Raw genomic sequence first — 12,153 nt, 5'->3', positions numbered from 1 at the left:
AACCAGGACTTCTGATATGCGCCAACTGCTCATACGACCATCCACTACCTGCTCCCACGGCTTCACATGACCCTGATCAGGGGGCTAAGCACCTTGCCCAAGGGTGACCTGCAGGCTAGCTACGGGGACGAGGGTCTTGCACCTCCTTTGGTAGAGTCTCTACTCTGCCACCTGAACATTATATATAACATATAATAATAACAATAACCTGTTAAAACATTAATATTGTCTGTATATTAGAATAATTAGTACAGATGACAAAAAGAAACTTTAGCAACTAACACAGACTATGGAGGGTGGGGGGGGGAGTGTCACAGAGATCAATGAAAATCACACGTGGGCCACGAGCAGAAAAAGGTTGACAGCCACTGACTTATACATCTAGAGTACTGCGTGCAGCTCTGGTTTCCTTACTTGAGGAAGGATATACTGGCTTTGGAGATGGTGCAGAGGAGTTTCACCAGGTTGATTCCAGAGATGAGGGGGTTAGACTATGAGGACAGATTGAGTCACCTGGGACTATACTCACTGGAATTCAGAAGAATGAGAGGAGATATTATTAGACCATAGGACCATAAGATATAGGAAAGGGAATAAAATCATGAAAGGCATTGATAAGATAGAGGCGAGAAAGTTGTTTCCACAGGTAGGTGAGACTAGAACTAGGAGACGTAGCTTCAATATTCAGGAGACGGAGATGAGGAGGAACTGTTTCTCTCAGGGAGCGGTGTATCTGTGGAATTCTCTGCCCAATGAAGCAGTGGAGACTACCTCAGTAAATATATTTCAGATAAGGTTGGATAGATTTTTGCATAGTAGGGGAATTAAGCGTTATGGGGAAAAGGCAGGTTGGTGGAGATGAGTCCATGGCCAGATCAGCCATGATCTTATTGAGTGGTGGAGCAGGCTCAACGGGCCAGATGGCCAACTTCTGCTCCTATTTCTTACGTTCTTATGTACAGCAATAAATTAGATTTGTAATAGCGCTAGAGAGTACCTGCTTGCTTTTTTTAAAAATTAAGCAAATATGAGGTCAAAGAAACAAGGTAACTATGCAAATAACCTGATCTGTATAAAAAAATATCTTACCATAGTGGACGGTATTAAATGTGCCTGCTAATGTTTTGCATGAAGAATTGTCACCACCACAAACACCACACTTATCTCTTCGTGCTTTTGAATTTAATACATGATCACATCCAGCTTGCTGTAGAAAATAAACATTAATTTCATGAGACATCAAATAAACAACTTTCTAACTTAAAAATTTACATCATTTCAAAGTTAATGTTGTACCCGGCAAAGTCCTTGCACACACACATCGTTGGTATCTGGCCCACAAAGAGTGCCATCAATAACTCTGTCCCTGAGTTGATAATAGACTGTGGTTCCAGCCACTCTGCAGAACAACTTGCAGCGATCTTTCATCAAAACTGGAAAGGAAACAGGATTCTTAGTTTAATGATGTTTTTCACCTTCCACACTGGAAAATGTACATTAAAACAGTGTTGCAGGGGGACCCACATGAGTTTTGCGCAGGGGCAGAGGGTATCGGTTTTCTTACATGCATTGTGCTCACCAGCATCACAATTCCCAGACATAATAACCATAGTTTACTTGTAATGCTACACAAGACATGCAAGCTTTAAAGGTGACCTTTTGTCTTAGTAAGAGCCCTTAAAGCTAAGATTCTCAATTGGAACTGCTACTTTTGGGTTGTTTTATCTATTCGAGAGTACCTGATGGATGGTGAAACACTGCAGTGGTAGGTGTGGGTGGCAAGAATGCATGGGGGATAACCAGATTAAGCCCTCAACACACACAAAATGCTGGAGGAACTCAGCAGGTCTGGAGAGGATTAAACAGTTGATGTTTGGGGCTGTGACCCTTCATCAGGATTGGAAAGGAAGGGGGAAAGAAACCAGAATAAGAAGTTGGGAGAAGGGGAAGGAGAAAAAGCCCACTCCTGCTTTCAAGGCTCGCATAGTTTAGTTTTGCAGCAATTTCATTATTTTGAACTATCATAAGACCCAGTGTTTTGAGCCTGTGTTTGATTTTCTGTTTCTAAATAGTTGTATAATGCATAAAATGTTCTGCTACACAATAGAATTTGTATCCTAATATTTTTCCCTCTCCTAATGAAATACTCACTTCCACTGTACTTGGGAACCCATCGCACATTTGGAGGTAGGCCATTAATATTGAAATGTTTTCCATCAAACTGCGTGCACTGCTCTCCTCTGAAGTCCTTCTCTTGCTTTGGACAATGCTCTGTATTGCATGATCGGAACTTCATTCTTCGTCCAACACAATATTTCCCACCATTTCGTGGCCTAAGATCAGGAAATAATAATCGTGTTTCCATTTCTAGAACACAATAACTATGTTCATTTTCAGTACTGAACAGTTGCTATCAGAACGTTGCAGCTGTATAAAAAACTTCAAGTCAGGCCACATCTAGAATACTGTGTGCAGTTCCAGTTGCTCCATTACAAGGAAGATGTGGAAACTTTGAAAGAGCGCAGAAGAGGTTCATCAGGATGAAGGCGGGATTAGAGGGTATTAGCTATAGGGAGAGGGTGGACAAACTTAGATTGTTTCCCCTGGAGGTCTGTAAGCTCGCAGGAAACATGATTGAAGTATTTAAAATTATGAGAGGGATAGATAGGGTGAACAGTCAAGAGTCTTTAAATCAAATACTGGGGCTTTAAAGCAAGAGGGGAAAATATTGAAAATGATTTTTGAGGTTTTTTTTTCTTTGCCCAAATAGTGATAGGAGCTTGTAACACATTGCCAGAATAAGTGGAGAATGTAGATACAAAAACAATGTTTAAAAGGCATTTAGATAGGCACATCAATATATTGGGAATGGAGGAATATACAGTATATCACGTGTTGGTAGATGGAACTTGTTGGAATAGGCATTATGGTCACCACATACAGTGAGGGCTAAAGAGCTGATTCCTGTGCTGTTCCTTTCTATGTTCTATATTCTGAAGACTTTTCATCATCATTGTAAGTAACTATATTCCATTCAGATTTTTAAACAATGATGGATAAATTAAGACAATCCAGTGATCTTTCAAGATCTGCTAAAGAATTAAATGTGTTTTGTACACTGATGAAACATGCTTACTCTGGTTTATTGCATTCTCGAACTGCATTTTTAATGCCACCTCCACAAGTTCTGGAACAGGAACCAAATGGGCTCCAAGGTCCCCATGATCCATCCATTGCAGCAAATTCTGTGGGATCCTTCACAATACAGACACCATGTTTGCAGTGCTATTGAGACAACAATTAGAGAGAAGTTAGTTCTCGACTTGAAAGCCGCAAATCCACAGACTGTTTCAGTCAAATAAAAAACATGATACTCCATTTTAATTACAAAGGATTAAAAAACCAATATGAATGTATTTGATTATGTTTAACTTAACTGCATACAAACTTAATGCAAGTGGATAAATCGAAAAATCGAATATAAAAGCAATCAGGCAAAAACTTTAGTTTACGAGAGAAAAGTATACTTTCATGTCATTGAAATGGGAAGTAAATAACAGCTAAATCTGGAAAGGAGCAGATTAAATCCCCCAAACAATATCATAAAAGATTCATTATGTGTGCTCACTTGCAAAAGTTTATTGTTATTTCTCTTTTACAGTCGAATGATCCTTTAAATTTATAAACATATTTAATCCATTTGAGTAAAATATTTTCCTCATAAATTCTTATTCTTAATGGAAATTTTAGTTTATAGATTGCAAACCTGATATACTTTTAGGAGTAGAAAACACCGATGTCAACTATTATCTTGGTCAACTTCCCAAAGAAAAGAAAAATGAACATAATTGACAAGCTACTGTTCCACGTTACTTTGAAAATATTTAAATCCCTTGGTGACTTTCTTCCTTTACTTCTCAAATAATCGCTTCTAGCTCAACGATTTGAATGCTATCACCTTTGACAAAGTGAAACCAAGTGAGATACGTCAGTGACAACAAGGTTTCACTCACAGATGAGCTCAATGCCTTTCGTGTTTGCTTTGACCATCAAAACATGGAAGTACTTACACTACTCCCACAGCCCCTGATGATCCTGTGATTTCAGTCTCTGAGGGCGATGAGAGATCATCCTTCAGGAGGGTGAACTTCTGGAAACCAATTGACCCAGACTCAACCCTGGAACTTCTGGACAGTGAAGATGTATACATCAGGATGCTCTTTATTGACTACAGCTTGGCATACAATACTATCATCCCCTCAAAACTAATCAATAAGCTTTGAAACCTAGGCCTCAAAACCTCCCTGTGCACTGGAAACTTGGCTTCCTCACTTGCAGACCCCAGTCAGTTCAGATTGGCAACAACATCTCCTCCACAATCACCGTCAGCACAAGTACACCAAAGGCTCTGTGCTTATCCCCCCACTCTACTTGCTTTATACTTATGGTTGTGAGGCTAAGCATAGCTCCAATGCCATATTTAAGTTTGCTGATGACACCACCGTCATTGGCCAAATCAAAGGCGGTAACAAATCAGCATATAGGAGGGAGATTGAAAATCTGGGTCAGTGGTGCCATAACAACAACCTCTCACTCAATGTCAGCATGAGTAAGGAGCTAATTGAAGACCATAAGACATGGGGCACCATTTCATCATGGCTGATTTATTATCCCTCTCAACACCATTCTCCTGCCTTCTCCCTGTAACCTTTGATATCCTGATTAACCAAGAAACAATCAACCACTGCTTTAAATACTCTTATTGACTTGTCTTCCACAACCATCTGTGACAATGAATTCCACAGATTCACTACCTGCTTGCTAAAGAAATTCCTTCTCAACTCTGTTCTAAATGGATGTCCCTCTATTCTGAGGCTGTGCTCTCTGGTCCAAGACTCACCCACTAGAGGAAACATCCTCTCCACATTCATTCTGTCTAGGGCTTTCAATATTTAATAGGTTTCAATAAGATCCCCCCTCATTCTTCTAAATTCCGTCAAGTACAAGCCTTGAGCCACAAAACTCTCCTTATATGTTAAGCCTTTCATTCCCAGAATCATTCTCATGAATCTTTTCTGGATCCTCTTCAATGCCCGCATGTCTTCTTAGATAAGCAGCCCAAAACTGCTCACAATACTCCAAGTGTGGTCTGACCAAAGCCTTATAAAGCCTCAGCATTACATTCCTGTTTTTATATTCTAGTGTTCTCAAAATGAATGCTAAAATTGTATTTGTCTTTTTCACCAGTAACTCAATCTACAAGTTAGCCTTTAGGTAATCCTGCACAAAGACTCCCTAGACTCTTTGCACCTCTGATTTTTGAATTTTCTCACCATTTAGAAAATAAACTATGGCTTTAATCGTTCTATCAAAGTGCATGACCATAAATTTCCCTACAATATATTCCATCTGCCACTTCTTTGCCCATTCTCCCAACCTGTCCAAGTTCTTCTGCAGAATCTCTACCTCTTCAACACTACTTGCCCCTTCGCCTATTTTTGTATTGTTTGCAAACTGGGCCACAAAAACAATTCTGTCATCAAAATCGCTGATATATAACATGAAAAGAAGTGGTTCCAATATTGACCTCTGCTGAATAACACTTGTCACTGGCAGACAAGCAAAATAGGTCCCCTTTATTCTGATTCTTTGCCTCCTGCCAATCAGCCAAGTTGATCAATTGATTGATTGAGGAGGAGGAAACCAGAGGTCCATGAGCCAGTCTTCATCGGAGATCAGAGGTGGAGAGGGTCAGCAACTTTAAATTCCTCAGTGTTGTCATTTCAGAGGATCTGTCCTGAGTTCCGCACTTATATGCCATTATGATGAAAGCACGGCAGTGCCTCTACTTTCTGAGGTTTGTGAAGATTTGGCATGTCATCTAAAACTTCAACAGATGTGCAGTGAAGAGTATATTGATTGGTTGCATCACGGTCTGGTACAGAAACACCAATGCTCTTGAACGGAAAGGCCTGCAAGAAGTAGTGGATCCAGCCCAGTCCATCACAGGTAAAGCCCTTCACACCATTGAGCACATTATCCATCATCAAATGCCCCCACCATCCAGGCCATGCTCTCTTCTCACTGCTGCCATAAGGAAGGAGGTACAGAAGCCTCAGGACCCATATCACAAGGCTCTGAAATAGGTATTACTCCTGAACCATCAGCCTCTTGAACCAGAGGGGATAACTTCACTCAATTTCATTCACCCCAACACTGAACTGTTCCCACAATCTATGGATTCACTTTCAAGAAATCTTCATCTCATATTCCTGATATTTATTGTTTATTTATTTATTATAATTGTTCCCTTTTTGTATTTGTAATTTGTTGTTTTTTCACAGTGGCATTTGTCTGGCTTGTTGAGTGTGGCTTTTATTGATTTTATTGTATTTCTTTGCATTTACTGTGAATGCCTGCAAGATAATGAATCTCAGAGTTGTATATGGTGACGTATATTAAAATTTACTTTAAACTTCGAACACTTTGAACTGCTATGAGCAGACAAGATCAATACCATATAAATGAAACATAATTAAAAAGCAAAATACTACAGGAGCACAAAATTAAAAATGTTTCAATTAGTAAGAACTAAAACAAAATCACAGATACTGTATTACATAAATGAAAGACTGATTTAGCCACCCTCGCATTAGTTAGTTTTCTTTCTTCGTGTCAGTGGCAGTAGTAGCTGTAACTTTCTTAGAAAAGTAAAAGTCTTTTCCATCAAATGAAGTCTTCTAAACAAATGAATTTACTTTTCTACTCGCTTAAGTAGTTTGTTTGCTGAGAAATTTGCTAAACTGAATGTCAGGAATGGAAGTCAGCAGAACATACACCAGTCCTCTCCTCATTGAGGGGTCAGTGGTGGAATGGCTAAGTAGCTTCAATACCCCTCACTTACAGTGTGACAATCAACAATGTATGTCTGGGCATCACTGCCAAGATGCCACCAATCGTATTTCCTAACATCATTACAAGTAAATCTTAGGGGGGAAAGGGCAGCTACATTCAGAATTCAGTGATCTGCTGTTAGGATGGCTGCCCTTACCCTACCTTCTTAGGAAGGCCCACAGGATTCAGGATGATTTACATCCACGCCAATTTCATCAGCTTTAGAGACCAATGTGAGAACACAGAGTACCCACAGATGGGGCAGATGGTTACCAACAGGATGAAAGGATGGATAGATTGTGAGGTTGTTCACTCCTTCTACTGATTGTGCAGGGCATTTGAGTGCTCCCAATACATGGAATCCATACATCAAGAGAATTTAAGTACTGAACTTTGTTGATCTTTGTGCATACCAAAGAACTACCACAACAACTGACTTAAGCCCAGTTTGCTAAGAGGAATTCTTTACCTTTATTTACGTCTATTATTTCTTATCAACTGACTTCTTAGGCTTGGCTCTTAGCCTGAAGACATCTCAATTGATAAACCAGGTAAAGTGAGTTGCCACCACAATCATATCTGAACCAGTAAAATAAAACTTAACAGAATTTGAAAAATAAATTTATTATAATCCAAAATCCAATCACAAAAGAAATAACAAGAAATCTAATAAAGTCATGTCTTATTAATTGACTACCCTTCAATCACTCGTTCACCAAGTAAGATGTACTGTATAATCCTTGCAAATTACATGTTTATTTGGAATTTCATGAAAGGGAGAGGAGGGAGACGATGTTTTGGGCTGGAACATTATCCTTTCAGCTTCAGTTCAATCTGAGTGTATTCCAAACTGAGTGGATAGTCATTTTCCTCTCCCTGTCTTTGTCTCTAAGTGGAATGAGAAGAATTTTCCAAATTCTCCAACACCTGCTAATTGGCCTGTTTTTATCTGATTGTTCACCTCTTTCAGGAGATTAGCTCCAGGTGAGTTCAGAACGTCTGCTGTGTGAAGCACAGGAAATCACATGCAAGATAATCCCAATGGCCTTCTCTAATCATGATTTTTTTGTTCTCTTTTTATATCTCTGTGAGTTCAGGAAAGTCCAGAATCAGTTCCTTCTGGGCTCATGCCCACCAAGTGTGAATTGGCACTGCATCAGCAAAGACATGACAGATGTAAAAACATTGGCCAATGCTAGAAATTAAAATGCCACACCAGTACACTAGAGGGTGCTCTTTTCTCGTGGGAGTTATGACAAATTATTAAAATACTGCAGAGTATGTTTTGAACTCCAACAAGCTTTGCTATATTTGTCCTGGGAATATGCAATGCCAAGAGTGAACTGGTCCATTTCCCACCATATCATCTTTACAAGCAAACATTTCTTTTTTTGAGAGAGAAATCAACACAGTAAGCAAAGATTGCTGAATTATATTTTTGGTTCAATAGCAAACGATATGGGAATAAAACAATAATTATAACTAATTATCATACTACTATAATTTAAAATATATTACCTTTAATAGTTATATTTAATATTCATAATATTCACAAAGATTTATGAAATTATGAGGCCCCACCACGTTAAAATTTAAAGCATTTGTCCTCTTGGTAAGCAAGGTAGAGCTGTCAGGCCAATACCTTTTCTTGAGTAGTTGAATACTGCCAGCATTTGTTTGTGACACCTCTCCTGGTTCAGTTCTCTCCTAGACCCAATTCTTAACCTCAAGAATCAATGTGCTCAGGAGCTCCCAAAGATTTCAGCAGTCCTCACCTTTGTGTAACAGAAATCCGTTTCATCATCACCATGGATGCCCAGTATAATGGACGCCCCAATGAAAAGGTGGTTAATGATACCTCAGGCATTTCTTGGGCCAGGACCTAATTTTTTGTGCATTTCCCACACCAATTCTTTGCAGAATTTATGCAGTTAGGTTTTATCTGTCTGCCACCTAGTCTTGATGGTTATTACCAAAGAATTTTACTCCACAATCGAATCCCATTGGACATTAAAATCAACTCAGTGTGAGGGAATGCTGGGCCCGTGCTTCTATGTGAATGCATTCGCCCTGGAACGCATGACATCTAAAGCAGATCCCCTGACCAACTCTCGTTACTCTTTGTGAACTTACTTTAAAGCTCTGCTTATCAACAGAGATATCTGCAATTCAGAAAGACGTCATTAATGGTGAAGCTCTTCCTTGTGGTAATGAAGGACGGTTCATAGGTTTCAGTTTTCTTTTTCTTAATCAAGGTGACTAAAATGGTGGGCCCCATTGGCTGTCGAAAGCAGCCAGTAAGGAAATGCTAGGTCAGTCTACTATCCTCTTTATCAGAATATTCTCTGAAAATTCCGTATGAATTAATGAGTTGGATTATGGTTCATTATTAATGACAACAAGCTGCAGTGTGCAGATCTGATCTCCCACTCTTTCCTTGAACCCATTATCAAGTCCAGGCACAATCAGTGGCTGATACACTTTGAACCCTTCCACAGCTGGTATATTTATTAAAACTAAATTCAGTTTTTTTTGTTTATTTCACCATATTTAACAGTAGCTCAATGTGTTTTTAAATGGACGTGCTTTTCAACAGTCTGAGCTATTAGAAACTGTGAAAGAAGGATTTGACATAAACTGTCAGAGGCCACCTGGGTAGAGTATAGCAACAAGGTCATGTGGCCCGTTTTGCAGAACAGATGCTTCCAGTTCAATGAGAGCCACAGTCACAAATCACGCAACAATGTGGGTCCAGTATGGTGGTGAAAAGCATCATCATTCTTTTAGGTGCACAGGTCTCAAATAACACAATCAAAGTCAGATTCAGGATCAGAATCAGATTTAATATCACAGGCAAATTTCATGAAATTTGTTGTTTTGTGGCAGCAGTACATTGTAACAAATTGTAAAAAATAAATAAATTACAATTAAAAGTATACGTATAAATTATTAGTGCAAAAAGAAAGGGAGGAACATGTGAAGTAGTATTCATGGATTCACTGCCCATTCAGAAATCTGATGGTGGTGTGGAGGAAGCTGTCCCTGAAACATTGAATGCCTGTCTTCAAGCCCCTGTGCCTCCTCATTGATGGTAGCAATGTTAAGAGGGCATGTCTGGGGTGATGAGTGCCAACTTTTTGAGGCATTGCCTTTTGAAGGTGCTCTTGATGCTGGGGAGGCTAGTGCCCATGATGGGGCTAGCTGAGCTTACAACTTTTTGCAACCTTTTCTGATCCTGTGCAATGGCTCCTCCATACTAGACAGTGAGAATGCGCTCCACTGAATATCTGTAGAAATTTGCGAGTACCTTTGGTGACATACCAAGTCTCCTCAAACTTCTAATGAAATATAATCGCTGTTGTGCCTTCTTTCTAATTGCATAGAAATGTTGGGCCCAGGATAGATCTTCAGAGCTGTTGACACCCTGGAACTTGAAATTGCTCACCTTTACACTGCTGATCCCTCGATGAGGACTGGTGGGTGTTATGTTGATTTCCTGTTCCTGAAGTCCACAAGCAATTCCTTGGTGTTACTGATGTTGAGTGCAAGGTGGTTGTTATAAAACTACTCAATCAGCTAATCTATCTTAATCCTGTATGCTCCTCATCACCGTCTGAAATTTGGCCAAGAATAGCTGTGCTATCGGCAAATTTATAGATGGCTTTTGAGCTGTGCCTAACCACATAGTCATGGGTGTAGAGCGAACAGGGCATGGACTAAGCATGCAACCTTGAAGTGAGGCAGCACCTCAAGCGAGAAGCGATTGCCAGTGAGGAGATGTTATTTTTGATCTGCACAGACTGTGTTCCGCTGGTGAGGAACTCAAGGATCTAGATGCAGAGAGAGGTACAGAGGCCCAGGTTTTGTAGCTTGTTAATGGTAGAATTGTGTTGAACAGTGAGTCAATAAACAGCAGCTGGAAGTAAGTATTACTATCATCCAAGAGATCGGAGGTCACGTGGAGAGCCAGTGAAATTGCATCATCTGTAGACCTACTGGGCAATAGGCAAATTGCATTACTTTAGAAAGGATGTTGATTCTAGCCACGGCCAACCACTCAAAGCACTTTATCACAGTAGATATAAGTGCCACTGGCAGTAGGCATTCAGGCAGCTCAAGCTGCTCTTCTTGGGCACTAATGACTACAGCAGTGGGAGACTGAAGATGTCCTTGAACAGTCACAGCAGTTGGTTGGCAGAGGTTTTTAGAGCCCTACCAGGTACATCTTTAGAGCCTGATGCCTTGCTTACATGTGAGAATTTGGCTCAAAAGTAGTGAACTGAAGGTAATTAGTGCACAGGATTTGAAAAATTCAGCAGTAAATCTTCCATATTGTGGTCACGTAATCCCAAGGATGTACTTTCTTACTAATTTTGCTGTGTCAAAGTTTCTGAACACTATATCTGAGTTTTAATTGTATTGAAAACACAAAAAAGCTAATTTATTTTCCATGAATATCCCATGATTTAAGGAAATCAGGAAATCAAAATGTTCGAATTTGTATGCTATACATTTTAATAAAATTGTTGTCTTGGAACCAATCTTGAGTACTCAGCCACTCCATTGTATATTGACAGCTCCTGTGGAGTTAACAGCCAGATCAAATGCAAGCCTAAATACTTATGAAGTTCAAAAAAGTAGTTGTGAATTATAAAACCAGAGGGTGATATCTATCATTATGCAAAATTGAGAATTTGCATGAAACACTTTTGAGGTGTTATTTAGAACCTTCCATAACAGTAAATAACTGTATGATTAATATGGGTCAAATTAACAGTAATACAGATTTTCAATTTTGTGTTATAATGATAGATATCACCTTCTGGTTTTATAACTTACAACTGTTTTGTTTTGAGTTTAGTAAGAAATTAGGTTTGCATTTGATACTTCTCTCAACTCCACTGAGATTGTCAATATTAATGGAATGGTTGAGTGCAGAAGACTGCAACTAAAAATACATCACTGGTTGACCCAAACATTGCTAGCAGAGCATACAACAGGACTGTTGAACCTCTATGGTACTAACTCTATGGAATCTTATAGTATCAACTATAACAATTATGTTTATAATGCATTAATAGCTTAGGCTTAGAAATCCTTCAATGCAAACAAAAGCAATGGATGCCATCACTTCATGGGATATAAGTGCATGATTACATCAAGGTTGTGAAGATACAGTATTCTAATGCATGCAATATCTATTGTTTCATATACATCAGAATCACATATACCTTGGGTCTAGCGCATAAAAACCAAGTA

The 12,153-nt window shown here is 39.3% G+C and overlaps 1 protein-coding gene across 4 annotated transcripts in view; it reads right to left on the bottom strand.

Moving 5' to 3' along the window:
- Window positions 1-12,153, bottom strand: part of adamts9 (ADAM metallopeptidase with thrombospondin type 1 motif, 9) — a 266,041-nt gene that overhangs the window by 186,029 nt on the left and 67,859 nt on the right. For all 4 annotated transcript variants that reach the window (XM_063067960.1, XM_063067961.1, XM_063067963.1 and 1 more), the window contains 4 exons: window positions 3,137-3,285; window positions 2,152-2,333; window positions 1,297-1,433; window positions 1,090-1,207 (listed from right to left, as the gene is read on the bottom strand). In XM_063067960.1, the coding sequence (XP_062924030.1) occupies window positions 1,090-1,207; window positions 1,297-1,433; window positions 2,152-2,333; window positions 3,137-3,285 (586 nt within the window). The remainder of the gene's footprint in view (window positions 1-1,089; window positions 1,208-1,296; window positions 1,434-2,151; window positions 2,334-3,136; window positions 3,286-12,153) is intronic.

This window comes from Mobula hypostoma, chromosome 15 (assembly GCF_963921235.1).
Source record: "Mobula hypostoma chromosome 15, sMobHyp1.1, whole genome shotgun sequence".
NCBI classification, from domain to species: Eukaryota; Metazoa; Chordata; class Chondrichthyes; order Myliobatiformes; family Myliobatidae; genus Mobula; species Mobula hypostoma.
The sequence above is the reverse complement of the archived record's forward strand: the minus strand, read 5'-3'. Positions and strand labels throughout refer to the sequence as shown.